At 38.1% G+C, this 22,480-nt stretch overlaps 1 protein-coding gene across 1 annotated transcript in view; it reads left to right on the top strand.

Annotated features, from left to right (window-relative positions):
• ULK4 (unc-51 like kinase 4) overlaps window positions 1-22,480 on the top strand; it is a 561,027-nt gene that overhangs the window by 2,334 nt on the left and 536,213 nt on the right. The window contains exons 2-5 of the mRNA XM_069475562.1: window positions 3,722-3,904; window positions 13,980-14,079; window positions 15,709-15,848; window positions 19,570-19,732. Coding sequence (XP_069331663.1) covers window positions 3,767-3,904; window positions 13,980-14,079; window positions 15,709-15,848; window positions 19,570-19,732 — 541 coding nt within the window. The 5' untranslated portion in view covers window positions 3,722-3,766. The remainder of the gene's footprint in view (window positions 1-3,721; window positions 3,905-13,979; window positions 14,080-15,708; window positions 15,849-19,569; window positions 19,733-22,480) is intronic.

Here is a 22,480-nt window from a genome sequence, read left to right as displayed (position 1 = left end):
GCCTGCAAATTTTTATGTAGAATTTTCCCCATTTTGCGGTAAGTTTTCATTTCATTGGAAGATGAAATCATAGAATTAGTGTTATTGCTAGATTCTTTGAACAATGGTTCTATATATCAGGACAGGTGTCAGCAAACTACTGCTCATGGGCCAACTCTGGCTCTTGGCCTGTTTTTATATGGCATACAACCAAAGAATGGTTTTTAATTCTTTAATATGGTTTGGAAAAACAATCAGAAGAATTATATTTTGTGATGTGTAAAAATTATATGAAATTTAAATTTCATTGTTTATAAATTTTTAATAGAACCCAGTTATACCCATTTACTTGTCTCTGGATGCTTTACTGGTTTAACAGCAGAGTTGAGTAGTTGCAACAGTGAACATAAAGCCTGCGAAGCCTAAAATGTTTACTACGTAAAATTTTGCAGAAAAAAATTTTCAACGCCTACACTAGAACAATCTTGGAAATTTTTTCATCTGTAAAATAAATTTTCTTATTCTCTGTGCACCTTATTGCCCCCTTTTCCCTTAGTTTAGTCTTAAATTCTTTTCAGCTGTAGGTAGCCAGTTTTCTCAAATTTTTTGAAGTCTTTAAAATTTTGGCAAAATACACATAACATAAAATTTACCATCTTAGGCCGGGTGCGGTGACTAATGCCTGTAATCCTAGCACTCTGGGAGGCTGAGGCGGGTGGATCGTTTGAGCTTAGGAGTTTGAGACCAGCCTGAGCAAGAGTGAGACCCCGTCTCTACTAAAAATAGAAACAAATTATATGGACAAATAAAATATATACAAAAAAAAAATTAGCCAGGCATGGTGGCACATGCCTGTAGTCCCAGCTACTCGGGAGGCTGAGGCACGAGGATCGCTTGAGCTCAGGAGTTTGAGGTTGCTGTGAGCAAGGCTGACGCCACGGCACTCTAGCCTGGGCAACAAAGTGAGACTCTGTCTCAAAAAAAAAAAAAAAAAAAAAAATTTACCGTCTTAACCCTTTTTGAGGATACAGTTCAGTAGTGGTTAAGTATAGTCACATTGTTACGTGCTAATCTCTGTAACTCTTTTCTTCTTGGAAAACTCAAACTGAGTCCATTAAACAACTCCCCATTCTCCCTTTTTCCTACCCCCCTGGCGACTGCCATTCTACTTTGTGTATCTATGAATTTTACTACTCTAGGTATCTCTTATAAGTGGAATCATACAGTATTTGTCTTTTTGTGATTGGCTTATTTCACTTAGCATAATGTTGTCATGGTTCATCCATGTTGTAGCATGTGTGAAAATTTCTTTCCTTTTAAAGGCTGAATAATGTTCCTGTGTCTGTGTATATGCATACATACTGCATTTTACTTGTCCATTTATCTGTTGATAGACACTTGGATTGCTTCTACCTTGTGGCTTTTGTGAATAATGCTCCTATGAACATAGGTGTACAAAGATCTCTTTGAGACCTGCTTTCAATTCTTTTGGATACATACCCAGAAGTGGAATTGCTGGATCTTATGATAATTCTATTTGTTTTGAGCCATACTATTTTTCATAGCTGCTAATGCTATTTTGCATTCTTCACCAACAGTACACAGGAGTTCTAATTTCTGTGCATCCTCACTGACATTTGTTATTTTTTTATTTTGTTTTTATTTTTATAGTAGACATTCTAATGAGTGTTAGAGTGTCTCATTACGGTTTTGATTTGCTTTTCCCTAAACATTAGTGATCCTGAGGATCTTTTCATGTGCTGTTGACAATTTGTGTTTTTTTTTTTTTTTTTTATTGAGAAATGTCTGTTCAAATCCTTTGCTCATTTTTGAATTAGGTTGTTTTTTGTTGTTGGATTGTAGGGATTTTTTGTGTTGTAGATATTAATCTCTTATCGGATATATGATTTGTAAATATTTTCTCCCATTCTGTGGGTTGCCTTTCCACTGTATTGATAATGCCCCTTGATGCACAGAAATCTTAAATTTTAATGTAACAGTTTCTTTTTACTTTTGTTGCCTGTGCTTTTGGTGTCTAGCTTATAGCCCTTTTTAGAAAAATTAAGATATAATTCACTTCTTTAAAATTTACAATTCAGTGGTTTTTAGCATCCAAAATGCTCCAAAATCTGAAACTTTTTGAGTGCCAACATGATGCTCAAAGTAAATGCTCGGGAAACATTTTGAATTTGGAATACTCAACTGGTAAGTATAATGCAAATATTCCAAAATCCAAAAAAATTCAAAATCTGAAACACTTCTTGTCCCAAGCATTTTGTATAAGGGACACTTGACCTGTATATTTACCCAGTTGTGCAATCATCATCACCACTATTGAATTCTAGTACATTTTCATCACCCCAAAAGAAACCCTATATCCATTAATTTATTGCTTTTTTTTACATTTTCTGTTTCAAAGGGATTTTGCTGTAGGTTCTGACTTACTGGATACTGTATGAAACACAGACTTTTTAAAGAGGATATCTTATGGCTTGGATAATTTCTGAAAAATTTTCTTTCTTTTTTTAAAAATTTTGATTCTAATTTAGTCAAGTGGAAAGAGTAACAAAGGTAAATTAATATCTTTCCCCAGCTTTATTGAGATATGATCCTCAAATAATAATTATATATATTTAAGATATACAACATGTTTTGATAATGGATACATTGTGGGTTTCTGGGAAGTTGTCTATACTCTGACATGTATAATTCTACTGAAGATATGCAAGTGTATGAAAGATTGGTCTTAGTTGAGTAAATACTTTGATTATATTGTTGTAAATTTGTTGGTTAACACATCAATTCCGCTATTTTACTTCCATTCTAAATAAAATCTGGTCTGATAAAAGATTGTATCAAGTCCTTATTCATGAAAATTAAAGGGTTATGTTGGCCAAGAAAATGAATTAATTTAACTACTTGTACCTTAGATGAAGGATGAAGTGCTTGGTTAAAAAAGAAAATGTTGATTTAGAACAGGGGCTGATAAACATTTTCTATTATATAAGCGGTCAGATAGTAGATATTTTAGGGTTTGTGTAGCCCATAGGGTGTCTGTCATGATTATTCAACTTTGCCACTGTAGCAGCCATAGGCAATATATAAATGAACGAGTATGACTATGTTCCAATTAAATTGTACTTACTAAAGCAGGCAGCAGGCGTGATTTGGCCTCTAAGCCAGTATTTTGCTGACCTCTGACTTTCAATTATATTTGGATTGACTCTTAAAATCTCTATGGATTAAATGGAAATATTATTCCATATTTATTTACTCAGTAAAGTGTTTTCACATATATTTTCTTAATTTGGTTTTCATAATTTATAAGGTTTAGGTGGTGCATGTATTGTTTTTAAGGTTTAGGTGGGGCATATACAGATGTGCTTGCTGTTGTAACAGAGAAGTAAGAAAGATATTGAGACACAGTGGCTAAAATGTAATTCATACTCTGATTTTGTTACTTGTGTTTGAAATAGCTATTATTTTCACTATTTTTTAAAGATATTATTGATAGGACGTTGAATATTGGTCTGTGAATTGTTTCCTTTATTTATTTTTCCCTTAGCTTTGTTCACCCTATAAAAAGATCAACACTAGTATCTGACAATTACAAGTGAATTTTTTGAGTTTATAGAATTACTAGGTTTATTTACATATTAAATATCACAGGCTAATTATCATAGGCTAAATTAATTATCCAACTGGCTTACACTTATAAGTGTCATTTTTGTTTACTTTTTAGGAGCTAGAGATGCTATTTTATCATCTGTGAGAAGTTGGCCCAGAGATGGAAAACTTTATTCTCTATGAGGAGATTGGCAGAGGAAGCAAGACTGTTGTCTATAAAGGGCGACGGAAGGGAACAATCAATTTCGTAGCTATTCTTTGTACTGATAAGTGCAAGAGGCCTGAAATAACCAACTGGGTAAGTGAAGTGTGTTTACTGTGGGAAAGACAGCTTCGATCAGGTAGAAAAGGTAACATGGAAACAGAAGCCACTGCACTCACTATATCAAACACCACATTTTCAATCTTAAATGGCTGAACTTAGTTCAGTGCTACCAGTCTTGAGTAATGACTAATAAACATATTTAAATAATCACTAACTTAGGTTTTTGTTTCTTTTTGGCACAAGTCAGCAAAACCATATTCTATATTAGGTTATTTACTTTTAAAATTCAGTGTGTGAATATGAAGCTTTCCAAGGAAGGACATTGTGTGAAAATGACTTGATTTTGAAGTAGCTGTGTCACTTTACAGCCTAGGCTTCTTGGACCATACCTAGGTTTTTAAAAAAATTATAAAATATGCATAACACAAAATTTACCACTTTGATGATTTTTAATCGTACAACTCAATGGTAAGTACATTCATATTGCTGTGTAACCTTCATTACCATCTATCTCCAGAACTCGTTTCACCGTGTAAAACTGACACTCTATACCCATTAAACTGTAACTCCTCATTTCACCTCCTTCCAGCTTTTGGGAACTATTCTTCTACTTTACATCTCTATGATTTTTAACTACTCTAGGTATCTCCTATAAGTGGTATCATACAGTATTTGTCTTTCTGTGACTGGTTTATTTAATAGTATAATGTCCTCAAGGTTTAGCCATGTTGTAGCATGTCAGAATTTCCTCCTTTTTAAGGCTGAATTATATTCCATTGCATGTACCTGCCACATTTTGCTTATCCATTCATGTGTCAGTGGACACTTGAGTTGCCTCCATGATTCAACTATTGTGAATAATGCTGCTGTGAATATGTGGGTACAGATATCTCTTTGAGATCCTGCTTTCAATTCTTTTGGGTATACCTAAAAGTGAAATTGCTGGATCCTATGGGAATTCTATTTTTAATTTTTATTTTGAAACAGTGTCTTTCTATGTTGCCCACGTTGGTCTCAACTCCTGGGCTCAAGTGATCCTCCCACCTCGGCCTTCTGAGTAGCTGAGACTACAGGTGTGCCACCCCATCTGGCTTATTTTTTAATATTTTGGAGACCTGCCATACTGTTTTCCACAGCAGCTTTACCATCTTAACATTCTAACTCAACAGTTCACAAGGGTTCTAATTTCTCCACATCCTCACCAACACTTATTTTGGGATTTTTTTTTTTTGATAGTAATCAATCCTAATGAATGTGGTAATGAGGTGGTATCTCATTGTTTTGATTTGCATTTCCCTAATGACTAGTGATGTTGAGCATATTTCATGTGCTTATTGACAATCTGTATATCTTTTTTGGAGAGATGTCTATTCTTTTTTTTTTTTTTTTTGAGACAGAGTCTCACTCTGTTGCCCAGGCTAGAGTGAGTGCCGTGGCGTCAGCCTAGCTCACAGCAACCTCAAACTCCTGGGCTCAAGCGATCCTACTGCCTCAGCCTCCCGAGTAGCTGGGACTACAGGCATGCACCACCATGCCCGGCTAATTTTTTCTATATATATTTTTAGCTGTCCATATAATTTCTTTCTATTTTTAGTAGAGATGAGGTCTTGCTCTTGCTCAGGCTGGTCTCGAACTCCTGAGCTCAAACGATCCGCCCACCTCGGCCTCCCAGAGTGCTAGGATTACAGGCGTGAGCCACCGTGCCCGGCCGAGATGTCTATTCTTTTGACCGTTTCCTTAAGTCCTTTACCCATTTTCTAGTCTGATTGTTTGTTTTGTTGAGTTTGTTGATATCTTAAGAATATTGTCTTCCAATTTATGAGAATGGGACATTTTTCCATTTCTTTGTTTTTTTTAAGATTTCTTTCAGCACCATTTTGTAGTTTTTGTTGTATAAATCTTTCACCTTTTTGGTTAATTCGTATGTGTGTTATTCTTTTTGGTGCTATTATAAATGGAATTTTCTTAATTTCCCTTATAGGATGTACATTTGTTAGCATATAGAAATTCAACTGATTTTTGAGTGTTGGCTTTGTATTCTGCTACTTTGCTAAATTTGTTTTAGTTATGACAGTATCTTTATAGAATCTTTAGTGTTTTCTATATACAAAATCAGTTATATCATTTGTAAACAGATAATTTTACTTCTTCCTTTCCAATTTGGATGCCATTTCTTTCTTTTTCTTGCCTAATTGCTCTAGCTAGGACTTCCAGTACTGTGTTGACTAGAAGTGGTGAAAGCAGGCATTCTTGCCTGTAGCTCATTATCTTAGAGGAAAGGCTTGAGTCTTTCAAAATTGCATATGATGTTTGCTTTGGATTTTTCATGTACAACTTTCATTATATTGAGATAGATTCTTTCTGCTCCTAGTTTGTGGAGTGTTGTTTTATGAAAGGGTGTTGAATTTTGCCAAGGGCTTTTTCTGCATTGACTGAGATGATCGTGTGGATTTTTTTTCGTTCTGTTAATGTCATGTGTTACATTGATATATATATTTTTGTATCTTGAATCATATTTGTGTTTCAGGAATAAATCCCACTTGGTCATGGGGTACAGTCCTTTCAGTAAGCTTTTGAATTCAATTTGCTAGTATTTTGTTCAGGGCATACCTAGCTTTAAGATAATATGAGGCACTTAGCATAGTGCCTGGCATTTAGTAAGCACTTTCTTATGCATCTTATTTGGTAGTCACCAATGTAACAGGAAATACGCAGAGAATAGAGAGGGAGAGGGAAATACCCAGAACTAGAAGCAGTTGGGAAGAGGGATGTGGGGTCATGTGTGGGAAAGAAGGATGAGGCGAGGTAGAGCATGTGCAAGATTTTCAATGGATATGGAAAGGCTACTGTTTTCGGTCTGCCTTGCTCCTGATTTGTAGATCCCAGGGAAGCCTCTGTTTTTTCCAAGATTCATTCACTCACTTCAACGGTGTTGAGTACCTGCTGTGCTAGAGGGCAGGATGATCTGTTAGAGACAAATCCTGTCTTTGTGAGCTTACGGTCTGGTAAGTGAGGGGAGAATAGGGGATCAAGGCATGTACAAGCTCTTCATTCCCTGTCTTCTAAGGTCTCTTAGTCTTGAAACTCCTGTGCCCAGACCTAGAAGAAGCATTTCAACTCTATTTTCCTTTGCAGAAGTTCATCATTGGCTACCACCATTTATTTTCTTTAAAAAAAAATTTTTTTTTTTTTTTTTTGAGACAGAGTGTCACTCTGTTGCCTGGGCTTGAGTGCCGTGGTGTCAGCCTAGCTCATAGCAACCTCAAACTCCTGAGCTCAAACGATCCTCCCACCTCAGCCTCCCGGAATGTTAGGATTACAGGCGTGAGCCACTGTGCCCAGCCGAAAAATGTGGTGTTTTTTTTTTTTTTTTTTTTTTTAGAAACAGGGTCTTGCTCTGTTGCCCAGGCTGGAATGCAGTGGTGTCATCATAGCTCACTGTAACCTTGAATTCCTGGGCTCAAAGAATCTTCCTGTCTCAGCCTCTCAAGTAGCTGGGCCTGTAGGTATGTGACACCTTGCCTGGCTAATTTTAAAGTTTTTTGTAGAGATGGGGTCTCACTATGTTGCTCAGGCTGATCTCAAACTCCTGGGCTCAAGTGATCCGCCTCGGCTTCCCAAAGTGCTGGGGTTACAGGTGTGAGCCACCGTGCCTGGCTGGTTTATCGAATATCTAATATGTTTTAGCCACAGCACTGGGTACAGTCACTCCTCACGACTGCCTGTGATGTCAGTATTTTCCTAATTTACAGTTTGTAGCAGATCTGTCTCTCATGCTTCCTCACCAGTTGAAGAGGCCAGCAGAGTAGACCAAGAAAAAATTACACATGAGAAGTTTGACTTCATTGCCTCCCTTCTCCTCCTTTGTGTAGCATTTACTGTTACACTCCCCACTGGCTGCTGTCAGCTGTGCCTTGACTGTCCTCCTTGGTACTTTCCCTTGCTTTGGGTCGTCTTCTTTTTTTTTTTTTTTTTTTTGAGACAGAGTCTCACTCTGTTGCCAGGGCTAGAGTGAGTGCTGTGGCATCAGCCTAGCTCACAGCAACCTCAAACTCCTGGGCTCAAGCAATCCTACTGCCTCAGCCCCCCGAGTAGCTGGGACTACAGCCATGCACCACCATGCCCAGCTAATTTTTTCTATATATATATTTTAGTTGTCCAGATAATTTCTTTCTATTTTTAGTAGAGACGGGGTCTCGCTCTTGCTCAGGCTGGTCTCGAACTCCTAACCTCGAGCGATCCACCCGCCTCAGTCTCCCAGAGTGCTAGGATTACAGGCGTGAGCCACCGCGCCCAGCCCGCTTTGGGGCTTTTCGTAACCGCACTTTCAAGTGTCATAATTTAGCTGTCTCTTGTTCTTTCCTTTTAGGACACTGTTGGGTGATGTATCTAGCTAATACAGCAAACAGCTACTACAACAAACTCATTTTTGTTAAAGTATCATCCCCTTCTCTCATCACATTTCGATAGCATTTTGGAATCTGTCAGTGGCTTAATTCACAGGGGTGAATAGGGAATTTTCAAAAAGACCCCAGCAGGGCCACTGTGGGAGAAATTTTGAGCCACGTGGCTTTGTGACACTTTTCAGACCTATTAGAATCCAGAACAAATGCCACCTTTTTCTATAAAACTTAAGCCTGATTAAATCATTTGGCTCTTTGACTTCAACAGGGAAATCTGACCACAACAGAGAAACTATCTCACCATGAGAATGCAACTGTGACACACACCACAAATGCTGGATGTGAGCGTGGATGTCAGAATACCGGGAAAAACATCACTACATTAGTAAACTGATGCCTTTCCAAAAGCAGCAAATACTACTGAGAAATGTACCGGATACAAAGAGAGCAAGTGAATATCTAGTGCAGGGCTTAGATCTTGGAGTCTTAAGCACACCTGAGTAGTATACAGTTCAGTGACTTTTAACAAATGTATTCAGTCAAGTAACAAATATCGAAATCAAGACATAGAGCATATCCATCCCTCCAGAAAGTGCCTTCTGCCCTTCCCAGATGTCATCTTCAGCACCCACCCCCCAGCACTGTTCTTATTTCTATTGCTTCAGATTAGTGTTGCTTGTTCTTAAACCTCAAATAAATGGAATCCTGTAGTGTGTACTCTTGTGCATCGCACTTCTTTTCCTTAAGATCATGTTTTTGAGATTCACGTGTGTTATTGCAGGTATTGTAGTTTGTTCCTTCATTGCTAAAAAGTATACTATTTTGAGTGAATCTTTTTATTGAAATAAAATGTACACAAAAGCATACAAATCATAATTGTGTGCTCAAATTTTCATAAGCTAAGCATGCCTATGCAACCAGCATGCAATCAAGAAATAACATGGGCAGTATTTTAGAAGCCCCTTCCTGCCCCCTGCCAGTCCCTCCCTCCCTGTAGAAGGATAATCACCATCTTGACTTCTAACACCCCAGATTAGTTTTGCTGATTTTGAGCTTTTTATGAATGGAGAGTCTGAACACATTTGTAAAGTAGAGTTGATAGTTTTGGTCACGGATTGGCTATGAGGTGCGAGAGTGAAGTCAAAGATTCTTCCAGAGCTTTTGGGCCTGGGTGGTGATGTTGCTTACTGAGAGGGCAAAGCCTAGAAGGATGGATTCGGGCATCTTGATTTTAGGTGCCCATTGGAAGACACTGGATGTTTGAGCTTGCAATTTAGGGGGAAATTTGGGGCAGCGATGTAAATTTGAGAAGGAAAACATCTGGAAAGGGCCAAGGCATTGTGGCTCTGGATATGGCAGCATCCTAGAGGTGGCAGAGGCAGTACTCTGGAGCTGACAGCTGTGATGGCGGTGTCCTGATTCCTCAGTGTCTTGGGGTCAGGGGCAAGTGCTCTCTTGGTTTGGTGGCTCAGTTTTATGGTGTGGTTTCAGGAATCCTTTTTAGAATTCGGCCTTGATTCTGTTTCATGAAGCTTGCCATCAATTCTGTGAATTATCTGTGCCCCTTAGAAGTTCTTTTATAGCCAGAGTGGATTCTGTTTTCTGCAACTAAAAATATTGGCCAAATCATGGGGTGTCAAGTAAAGAAAATTATACAGAAAGAAAAGAGAAATCAGTTGCATGAAATGCAGCTGATAAGGTGAGGACTGAGGACCTCGAAGAGAGTGGTGTCAGTGAAGTGGTGGTGATGAAAGCCAGAACTGGAGTGGGTTTAAGAGGGAGTGGGAGGAGAAGGTAGAGGCCATTCTTAAGGTGTTTTGATATATTAAGGAGCCAGAGGGGGATAAGAGCTGGATGGAGATAGAAGATTAAGATGGGAAGAATTGTGTCTGACTTCTAATAAAAGAGCTGAAATTACATTTCTTAAAGCAGGCGGTTTATAGTCTCTCATGTTAAAGGAAGTCCAGCACTTAAAAGCTGGTTCCACCACACCATCAATTCCTTGTAGTTCTTCTCTGGTATCCTTACTCCTTGGCTTATGTGCTCAAGGGCATTCACAGTTGCTGGAGGGCCACTACAACTTTAGCCATCATGTCAGTTGTCCAGGGAGGAAGGGAGAGGAAAGGTGTGCCAAGGTGTTACCTGATATATTGCATAAAACCCCTTTACAGGTTTTCCGGGGAATCCAGCTAGTGACTCTGTTAACATCTTGTTGGTGTCGGTGTCCCCTGGTCTGTGCAGGATGCAAGGAGATCTTTTCTGGTCAGGCACAAGACGGTTTCCAAAAATACAGGGATTTTGTTATTGAGGACATAGGTGAGGTGGATATTAGGTACGCAACTGGCAGCCTCTCCACAGAGGTAATACTTGCATGTTTGCATGCTGATGGATAGGATCCATTAGCAAGGGAAAAATACTCGACATAGGGTGAAGAGGAGACAGTTGTAGCAGTGAAGTTTGAGGGAGGGTGGGATCTTGTATACAAGAGGAGGCACTGTCTTTTGAAAGGAGCACGGACAGTTGAGGGAAGGCAGGTATATAGGACAAGATGAAAGTTGACTGGTAGATTTTGTGCCAGGAGCTTGAGAAGGTTCTATTCTGACTGATTCTATTTTCTCTGAAAAAAGTAAAGTCATCAGTTAGAAGGTGGGAGGAGGGGAAGACAGTGTCTGAGGTTAGAGGAAAGAGGAGGTATGAGTAGTCTCTTAAAGAGCAGATTGCCTGGGGCCGTTTGAGATTTGTGATCTTAAGTTTAAGGTAGATCAATCAGCATAATTTGTTTACTTTAGCTGCTTAAGTGTATATGTAGTGTGTAGTGTGTGGAGGGTTCAATTTAAGCAGGATCAGAATGCTAGTGAGTGAGTTGGAAAGTGAGTGCTTGTGGTCACTGGCTAGGATGTGTGGGGTAATGCAGTTTTTAGTAAAAGTCTAGTAACACCATCTAACAGAAATATAATGGGGACTACAAATCTAATTTAAAATTTCTTCATAGCCACATTGAAAAAGGAAAACCAAATGGGTGAAATTAACTTTAAACCCAGTATGTACAATGTATTACCATTTCAACATGTAATCAGTATGAAAATTGTTGAGATATTTTTCATTCTCTTTTTGATACGAAGTTTTCAGGATCCTGTGTGTATTTCACACTTGTTGCACGTCTCAGTTCAGAAAAGGCGCTTCTCAGGTTCTCAGTAGCCTTATGTGGCATGTGGTTCTCACTCACGTTGAACATAGCAGGTGGATGGGTGGTTGCGAGGGTGGAGGGCAAGAGTTCAAGAGGCAGTGTGGCCAGCATCTTGCAAAAGTGGGCTTGGGGCATATGTTGAACGATGGGGAGTGCTAGGAGGAGGCGCTGGGGCCTCGATTCTGTTGGTGATTCTATTGGAATTGCCACACCTCCTTTATTTTTCATCAGGGCCTCCCCCTTTCTGTGCCTCAGTAGGTGTCCTTAAACATGCCCATTCTCTGGTGGCCTTATTAGTTTTACAGTTCCTTACAGGGTGCTCTTCACATTCTCTCCTGGTCACTCTGATGCTTGGTTTTCTCCTTGCTGTCTTTAAGTTTTGTGGATCCATTTTCCTTCAATTGTGTCACAGTATGAGCCCATCTAGTTGTTCCCAGAGTGTTCCATTTTTAAAGTAGGAGGCTCTTTACATATGGGCCCATTAGCCTGTGTTAAATGGTAGTAGAATTTGGATGTGATTTTTTAATTGATACAAAATATTTTATATATTTATGGAGTCCATGTGAGTATTTGTTATACGCATACGTAGAATGTGTAATGATCAAGTTAGGGTATTTGGGGTGTCTATCACCTTGAGTATTTATTATTTCTATGTGTTGGTAACATTTTAAGTCTCTCTTCTAGGTACTTTGAAATATACAGTGCATTGTTGCTAACTATGGGAACCCTCCTCTGCTATCAAATATTGGGGCTTATTTGTTCTATCTGACTGTGTGTTTGTACCCACTAACCAATCTCTCTTTATCCCACCCACACACCCTTCTCGGCCTCAAATTTTTTTTTTCTGATCAAACTTACGGCAAACCCAGACTCAACATTTTTTAAGAACAGAATCCAAAGCACTTTGGTAGCTGTCAGCAATGCTGGGTCTTGATGGTTTGCTACTACTGTACACATTTAAAAAATTTTCCATACTTAGTGGAATTTTAAAGGGAGAAAGCAAAAATTCCAAAACAGCTTAGTATTTTTTTTTTAACTGGCAGGTATTTGCTTCTTTATTTTTTGTTTTTGGTGCACGAGTATTCTTATGATGTAATGGAAACGTACGTTTTTAAGATTGATGTATTTATTATAGTGATTCCTTTTAATTATCAGGGTGAACTGATGACAGTAGGATTCAGAAAGGATATTTTTAAAAAGATTGCAGAATCCTTCTGAGAGTTCTTTTAAATGTTATAAAAGTAATACATGTTCACTGTAGAAACTTGGATAATATGGAAAAATGAAGAAAACACCATTGTTCTACCATTTGAGGACAATTGCTGTTCATGTTTTGGTTTGGTTTGTTTCCTTCTAGTTTTTTTCTATGATTTTTTTCTTTAATGTTTTAACCATGGTACTATATAAGTTTGTTTCTTTCCTTTTTCACTTAACACTGTCATTTTGCTGTGTTGTTAAATTAAATAAACATGTTACTGTTGAGTTAATATTTTGTCAGTGATAATACAACTTAGTTAACTATTACTGTGTTACTGAGCATTTAGGTTATTTTTACTTAGTAAACAGGTTTTCCCCTTTGAAAGTATTTTTTTTCCTGGTTATAAAAGTAGTGTGTACTATTATAGAAAATAGAAAATGGGACAAAATTAGAATTTAAAAACACCAGTAGTTCCACCAGTATAACAGCAGCTATTTTGGAATACACCTTCTGGTCATTTTCCTGTAAATAATTATTTTGCAATTTATATTTACATGAATACACAAAACAGTATTTCACAGGTTTTTAAAAAATCATTTGTAAGATTGTATGTTAAGTTAGCATTTTTCTATGTAACCAGCCTTCATAACCCTCATTTCTAATATCTGTATAGAATTTGCCGAAATTCCACCATTTTCTTATCCATTTACCAATTATATATTTAGATGTTTCTCAGAGGCAAAGGTTTTCTTTTTTTTTTTTAATTTCAGCATATTATGGGGGTACAAATGTTTAGGTTACATATATTGCCCTTACCCCCCTTCCCCCCGAGTTAGAGTTTCAAGTGTGTCCATCCCCCAGATGGTGTTCATCGCACTCATTATGTGTGTATACACCATCTCCTCCTCCCCCCTCCTATCTGCTGAAAGCCCGATGAATAGTTATTCCTATAAATGCACTTAGGTGTTGGTCAGTTAAAACCAATTTGATGGTGAGTACATGTGGTGCTTATTTCTCCATTCTTGGGATACTTCACTTAGTAGAATGGGTTCCAGCTCTATCCAGGATAATACAAGAGGTGTTAGATCACCATTGTTTCTTATAGCTGAGTAGTACTCCATGGTATACATATACCACATTTTATTAATCCACTCATGTATTGATGGGCACTTGGGTTGTGTCCACATCTTTGCAATTGTGAATTGTGCTGCTATAAACATTTGAGTGCAGATGTCTTTTTTTATAGAATGTCCTTTGTTCTTTTGGGTAGAGGCAAAGGTTTTAAGAACTTTTTTGACTGAATGCTGTGTGTTTTTATAGGTCCGTCTCACCCATGAAATTAAACACAGGAATATTGTAACTTTTCATGAATGGTATGAAACCAGCAATCATCTCTGGCTAGTAGTAGAACTCTGCACAGGTAAGAGAGTGTGTAAACAGTGCTGCGAATGTAGCCACCTTTTATAGTATTGAAAAAACAAATGGTATAAGTTTTGTTACTTCGATCTTCTATTGCAAATATAAGTAGTGTTGATATTATTTACTATATTAACATGAAAAGCTATTGCTTGATATTAGGGAAGGGTAAAGAGCAAAGGTGTTTTTCATAAGAGGAAAAATTATGTAAAATTCAATTTGAGGTTGACTTTGTTACGTTACTAAAAACCCTACGTGCAAATTTAGAAATATCTTAAAGTAATGATTGATTTATCAAACAAGTTTCCCCAATAAATGAAGAACATTTTTCGTTAAATAGATTAATTAGCTAACAAATATATAAAGTGATTCTTTTTATTTTTATGAATTAGGATACTTTATAAAAACTTAAGCAATGTGGAAAAGTTACAAAGGTGAACCAACAAATACCACCACCTGGCAATAATTAGAGATAACTTGTTACAGCTGTTGCTTCTCTCAACTCTCTAGGACTACATACAGGGAAAAAGGTGACTACATATATATCTGGGCTCTTAGTTTCAACATTTTAAGAGTTTAGCAGGGAAAAAAGTAGTTAAGTATCACTCTTACTGTACTTTTATTTATACATTGAATAACAAGGAATCATTAAATATTAAACTATATTGTAATTACTACTCACTTTATGATTCTAACTTACTGTATTGGCATTAGAATTTATACAACTTCATCATAAAAGGGGGTAATTTAGAGCAGTAACCTCTTTGCTTTTTATTTTTCTGATTCAATAGGAAGAGATTATGGTTGGAGTACTTCCACAGATGGACACACTTACAAGGTTATCAGGGGACACCTCTAGTATTACTTTGTGCTTCAGCTGTTTGTTCCCTGACCAGGTGTAATATCCTAACTCTACAGTATGCCTGTGTTTGTAATGGTTTGTAATGATCACCCATCACAAGAAAATAAACAAAACCCGAAATACCTCTTACTTCCATCATAGTAATTCTGATTGAACTTTCAGATGCCAGCAGAGACTTCACTTTTTCTGAACTTGGCTGTTACAATCTTGTCCTTTAAAAAAAAAAAAGTTTGTTTCTGGCACTTAGATGGTAGACATTTAACTGGGATCTTGGAAGAATATAGCAATGGAATTTGCAGAGTGCCTGCCTTTGGCCTTTTAACTCATCAATGTGCACACTAGATGTGATTGTTTAACTGTTAAGGAAAGTCAGAATGTGACCTGACTTTGCACGTGAGTGAACAAGACTATAATTGCATAATATGATTTAAGTTCACAGTTTTGGGTTACTATTTAACACTAATTTTTGCAGCTGTACATTCACTGAGGGACCTGGGGTGATTATTCTTTCATCCTGCCTGTTTACTTTTTACCACTCTTCCAGACAGAGCAGGTACCCTCCTGGAGTTGGCTCTGGAGCGTAGGCAGACTTCTGTTGAGGTTCTTGGAGGACCGCTGTGTTTGCTCACTTGTGTGTTTCTGCTGCCAGACTGTCGGGGTTTACTGTTTCATCATATTTTTAGTGCTCAGTATCTGCCAGCATAGAACCTCTTGCAGGCGGTCTGTGATGTTGGCTGGTTGAAACGGGTGATTTTAATTAACTTCTTGCAGGTGGTTCCTTAGAAACTGTTATTGCTCAAGATGAAAACCTCCCAGAAGATGTTGTGAGAGAATTTGGGATTGACCTGATTACTGGATTACATCATCTTCATAAACTTGGCATTCTCTTTTGTGACATTTCTCCTGGGAAGGTAATTTATGAAAGTTTTGATTTCCTAACTACTTCTGCCTCAATTTAGAGTGCTTTCTCAAAGGTGTTTTTATTTTTAGGTAAAATTTTGTTACAGAACATCTTGAAATTTTATGTTAACTTATTTTAAATAAAAGGAAAGTATATTTTAGCTACCTATTTAAGTAGGTTTTTGAACGTGAAATCTCTCCTTTCAGAGCTCTTTGAGTAGTTACTTATTGCTGCTAAGGTATATTCTAAATGATGAGCTGAATAGGTTTATAACATAAGGCTCTCTTAGCTCCTAAATCATAGTACACACTTATGAACCATATCATGGTTATTTATGTACGATTCCTAATGCTATGGAGCAAATATTTTCTCTTGTAAAAATTAATCACCATAACTAAATTAATTTTCAATAACTACTTCAAGTGTAGGAGAGACATGAAACCTGCTTAGTTTCTGAGTTGCAGTCAGTCGTTACACTTAGGAGTTGTGTGATACTGGAAAAGTTATGTTTGGTCTCATTTGCCTTAGTTTCCTTGTCTATGATATGGAGATAGATACTTTCAGGGTGGTTGTGAAATTGCATATTATTTTTAGGTGAAGCTTCTAGGGCACTTTCTGGTAGGTAATATACTCACAATCAATGGCATCTATTATTGTCTTTGTAAGTATTACACATACTCATAGGAATTGTATATATTATTTGTCTGAATTTTTACTTTTCCTTTAATGTATGCAAATGAAATGAAAAGTTGAATATTTCATTTTTTAGCTTTATTTTTGTAGGCCATCCAAATGAGAAAATAATTAAACCTAAAAAAGAAAACTCCATAAAAATCCTGCATAAAGAATAGGGGTTCTTGTCTGAAATATGCAGATGCCTCAAGTGTGCAGCCACTCAACTGCCATTGTAGTGCTAAAAGCAGCTATAAAAAAATACCTAAATGAATGGATGTGACTGTGTTTCCATAACTTTATTTATGGACACTGAAATGTGAATTTCATGTAATTTTCTCCTATCAAGAAATCATCATCATCTTTTTTTCCAACCATTTAGAAATATAAAAACCACTTTTTAGCTAATAGATGTACAAAAACAGGCAGTGGCTGAGATTTGGCCCAGAGGCTGTGGTTTGTCAGAGTGTGTGGGAGTTGTTTAATGAAGTTTATTATCAGCTGTTCTGATCTAAGAAATTCAGGCTGCTTTGTAATGTAATCTGTGTTCTAGAACAGGGGTTGACAAAGATTGGGCAGAGGTCCCCGTTTCTGTAAATAAACTTTTATTGCAACAAAGTCACACCCTTTCATTATGTATTGTTAGTGTCTGCTGTCAGCGTCAACAGTAGAATTGAGTAGTAAGGACAAAGGCTGTAGGGCTTGTGAAGTCTAAAATATTCACTAGCTGGCTCTTAAAAGAAAGGTTGCTGACCCTTGCCAGTGGTTCTCACAGTGTGTTCTCTGGACTGGCAGCATCAGCATGACCTGGGATTTGCTAGAAATGCAGGCTCTTGGGCCCCACCCCAGACCTGTTGAATCATAAACTCTGGAGGTAGTGACTAGCAGTCTGTGCTTTCACAAGTCCTCCAGGGCATTCTGATGCTCAAATAAGTTTAAAAGCCACTGTTGTAGATCAACAGACATCCTTAGTTAAGTATTGGTAACTAGAAGTTAAGGGTTAACTTCAAATTGCCTTTAAAAAATCACAAAGCCACCTGACCCATTGCAACCGCCCAGAAATACTTTTTTTTTTTTTTTTGAGACAGAGTCTCTGTTGCCCAGGCTAGAGTGAGTGCCGTGGCATCAGCCTAGCTCACAGCAACCTCAAACTCCTGAGCTCAAGGGATCCTCTTGTCTCAGCCTCCCGAGTAGTTGGGACTACAGGCATGCACCACCATGCCCGGCTAATTTTTTCTATATATATATATATATTTTTAGCTGTCCATATAATTTCTTTCTATTTTTAGTAGAGATGGGGTCTCGCTCTTGCTCAGGCTGGTCTCGAACTCCTGAGCTCAAACGATCCGCCCACCTCGGCCTCCCATAGTGCTAGGATTATAGGCGTGAGCCACCTCGCCCGGCCCAGAAATACTTTTAATGACTTTAGAAGAAACTATAAAAATAATAGAACACTGGTTCCTGGCGTGGTTTCAACAACCAATAGATAACTCTAATCACAAGTTATATTAGCAGACTTGAGCACTTATCACATGCTAGTGACTGTTACAAGCCCTTTGGACGTATAACTTCATCTAATCCTTACAACAGTCTGAAGAGCGAGGTATTATTTTTCCCATTTTATAGGTGAAGAGACTGAGGATTAGAAAGGTTTAATAAATTTTTCAGTCAGACAGCAAGTTAGTAGTCGACCTAGAGCTAAAATCCGGATCTCTGACTTGAAAACCCTAGCTTTAACCCCACATTATACTTCTGCTCTTGAATAAACAACACCTCAGGCAGGTGGGTTTTCAAATCCTTTTTTAGCTGTCATTGAAGGTTGGAGAGTATAGATTGTTCTGTATACATTGTTCTTTATGTTTCCCAAGAGACTGAGGTTTCCTTTCATGTTTATGATGTGTTCACTACATATATCTGAGAATGGACAATGTAATTTTTTATTTTTTTATTAAAATGTTGGATTTATTTTTCTTTGGCTTTTTTATTTTTTTGAAGGTATTTTATTGCAGTTTTTAAATATCCTTAATGACAATATTGAGTATTTTTTTGTGCTCGTTTGCCATCTGTATTACTTCTTTCATAAAGTATCTGTTCAAATCCTTTGCCCGTTTACTTAAAAGAGTTGTCTTCTTATTATTGATTTCTAAATGTTCTTTACATATTCTGGATACAAGTCCTTTATTAGATATGTGCTTTACAAATATGTACTCTCTATTTGTGGCCTATCTTTTGATTTTCTTTTTTTTTTTTTTTTTTTTTTTTTTTCAGCTTATTATGGGGGTACAAAAGTTCAGGTTTTATGCCTGAAGCTCTGACTTGGGGGATGGGGGCATGGACAATATATAAATATATATAGCTTCTTTTTTAAAAAAAAAAAATTATAAGCACTTATTTTTCTGAGTTATGATGGAGCAAGAAAGCCAATGCTCAAAAGTTCTTTTTTTTGGCTGGATGCAGTGGCTCATGCCTGAAATCCTGGCACTCTGGGAGGCCGAGGCGGGCAGATTGTTTGAGCTTAGGAGTTTGAGACCAGCCTGAGTAAGAGCAAGAACCCCGTCTCTACTAAAAAACATAGAAAGAAATTAGCTGGACAACTAAAAATGAATAGAAAAAATTGGCCGGGCTTGGTGGTACATACCTATAGTCCCAGCTACTTGGGAGACTGAGGCAGTAGGATTGCGTGAGCCCAGGAGTTTGAGGTTGCTGTGAGCTAGGCTGATGCCATGGCACTCTAGTCCGGGCAATAGAGTGAGACTGTGTTTCAAAAAAAAAAAAAAACAAAAAAAAAAGTTGTGTTTTTTTTTTTTTTTTTTTTTTTGAGGTGGGATCTTGCTCTGTTGCTCAAGCTGGAGAGTACAGTGGCACGATCATACCTCACTGTAGCCTCGAACTCCTGTGCTTAAGCAGTCCTCCCTCCTCAGCCTCCTGAGTAGGTGGGACTATAAGCACATTGCCACCATGCCTGACTTCAAAAGTTCTTTAGTGTAATTATAAGAGGTACTGTTGCATGTGCAAATCAAGTTGAATTTGTTTCTGAAAACGTTTTTTAATCTTCATAGATACTCTTGGAAGGACCTGGCACATTAAAGTTTAGCAATTTTTGCTTGGCAAAAGTAGAAGGTGAAAATTTGGAAGAGTTCTTTGCTTTGGTGGCAGCAGAAGAAGGAGGAGGTGATAGTGGAGAAAATGTATTGAAGAAAAGCATGAAAAGTAGAGTCAAAGGTATGTGGACCTGGAGAGCTTAAAGATCATAACTCAAGTTGTGGGCCACCTACCTAAGTCCCGTGCTTTGAAGATAACGTCGATCTTTTGTTTTGCTAGTCAAATAATGTATTGAAAATAGTAATGACCAGAAGTCTGGATATAGGAATGCCTTTGTGGCCTAAAGTTTTCCATATGGATCTAATACTGTGTCAGGCCTGGGGAACCTCCAACAAAGCTATATCTTGTCCGTTTTATGTTGTAGACCACTCATTAGCACATAAGGAGGGGGTTTTCAGCACTTGGAGTAGTGCCTGGCACACAGTAGTGGCTCAATAGATGTTTGTTCAACATTGTTGAGTGGCTGATACTGTGCAATTGAGGCTGATTTCTAGGGGTGCATTCTTTTTTCTGTTACTTAGGTAATTTTTTTATCCCTCACCCCCTCCCAGTCTTCCCCCTTCTTAGTTTCCAATGTCCATGACACCACTTTATGACCATATATACCCATTGTTTAGTTCCCACTTATAAGTGAGAACATGTGATATTTGTTTATCTATTCCTGAGCTATTTCATTTAGGATAACGGTCTCCAGTTCCATCCAAGTTGCTACAAAAGACATATTTCATTCCTTTTTATGACTGAGTAGTACTCTGTGGTATGTATACACCACATTTTCTTTATCCACTTAATCAGTTCATGGGTATTTAGGCTAATTCTTTATCTTTGCAATTGTGAATTGTGCTGCAATAAATATTTGGGTGCAGATGTCTTTTTGATATAATAACTTCGTTTCCTTTGTGTAGACATCCAGTAGTGGGATTGCTGGATAGAATGGCAGGTCTACTTTTAGTTTTTTGAGGAATCGCCGTACTGTTTTCCATAGAGGTTGTACTAATTTCCATTCCCACCAACAGTGTATCAGCATTCACTTTTCACCGCATCCATGCCAACATTTATTGTTGTTTGACTTTTTAATAAAGACTATTGTGACAGGGGTAAGGTAGTCACATTGTGGTTTTAATTTGTATTTCTAGAGGTGCATTTTTGGCATGTGGTTTTGACAGTAAGATTGGGCCAGGGTGTTAAAATTGCTGTACTTGAGGGGAGAGTCTGAAGTGATATTTTTTATACCTTTTGGGGGAAGTGGTAAAGATCTTTTCTCCTCAAGTTCTGTGCCCTGGTGCTTGAGACTTTGGGCCATTGAAGGTCTGTGGTACTCACCATGCTATCAGTTAAGTTGGGTGGCAGTTGAAGGAAAGGGAGCTACAAGAGAGGGTGACATCCTTGGGCTTAGTAGTCATGTGGCCCAGGGATCAGGGAGGAGGATGAGGAGAAGCAGGTTAATTGTAGGCCCTGTAGATAGGACCAAAGGAAACTTAACCTTGTATGTGGTAAGAGTTCATGCCCAGGAAGGCTTATAGTGTCCCCAAAATGCATTCCATAGAATGACCAACATTCTATGAAAATGACTATTGTGGGTTATGTTACTATAGAATATTAAGTTCTGAATTATTGTTTATGATTTTATTATAGGAAACAAGGAAGGTGGTATATTTTGAGAGTGCCAAGTAAGGGAAAGAGGGCTGTGTTGTGGAGAAGTAAGTCAGAAGTTCTAGCAGTGATACTCTGTTACTTCTGAGCTTGATACAACAATAGTCCCCATGATCGGGCAGGTTAGCCTCTTTGGCCAAGGGTGGAGGACACCGTTGTGACCAGCAGGGCAGAATCAGTTCTGACCTTTGGGATGATCCACATTATAGGCAACTCACCTTCACATCCCTGTGGTATAAAGATAAAAATAAAACCACTCCAGTTTCTGTTGCCTTCTAGAATTTGCAGTCTAAGTGTGGTGATGGAACAAGGCTCATGAAATAAACATTTTGCCTTTTGACATGTGTAAGTGGCTGGGTGTTGTGGTGGAGTTGATTGTATAGCCATAAAAAAATCTGTTAACATTGATGCTGATGTTAGGAAAAAAATTTTGATTGTGTTATGTGACGGTAATATTGCAAAGAGCCTCTAATAAGGACATCTGGATTCTAATTCTGTCTTTGCTTCTTTATAACCTTGAGGATAATGTCACATAGCTTCTAGGAGTTTTAATTTCCTCTTTAGAGCTGGGAGCTTGGACTGGATCGTAAAGTGATGGGGATTATGTTGAATGGGGTTCGCTTCTGGCTTAGTGTTGTTGACTGAGTTAGAGAAGCTAGAAGTCTGGGGTTATTTATGAAATGAGTTTCAAATTTAGAATCCCCTACCTGCAGGTTAGAGTTCAAGTTCCCAGATCTGGTCCCTGAGTGCCTCTCTGTTCTTAGGGTGGCTATAAGAATGCACCTTGCTGTCCTTCAACTGCAGGGAGCATAATTGACCACAGCCTTCAGCTGGTTGAGGAAGACATCCATAAGTGCTTTTGCTCTGAGTCCACACTTCCCATGACTGTACCCAGCTAGTGACCAGCACGGTGGGGATGCTGTGATGGCCGACGTTGTTTCAGGGATTCTCCGTGACCTTGTGGAACGTTTCTTAGACAGCATGGCATCTGAGGATAATTGCACTTAGCTTCCTTCCCTCTCTTTTCACTTGGGGTGTAGTGTGCATTGTGGTCTGACCAGCTCTTTCCATTTTTTCTCACAGGCGTTTCCTATAATAAAATCTTTGCATGGTTAATCCTATCTTGGTGTCTGCTTCTTGGAGGACCCAGACTAACTGTTCTCTTCCCCCGGCCCCCAGCGCCTTTGCTCTGTGTTCCAGCAACATAGTGTTTTT

Source organism: Eulemur rufifrons, chromosome 7 (assembly GCF_041146395.1).
Source record: "Eulemur rufifrons isolate Redbay chromosome 7, OSU_ERuf_1, whole genome shotgun sequence".
In the NCBI taxonomy this organism is placed as follows: domain Eukaryota; kingdom Metazoa; phylum Chordata; class Mammalia; order Primates; family Lemuridae; genus Eulemur; species Eulemur rufifrons.
The sequence above is the reverse complement of the archived record's forward strand: the minus strand, read 5'-3'. Positions and strand labels throughout refer to the sequence as shown.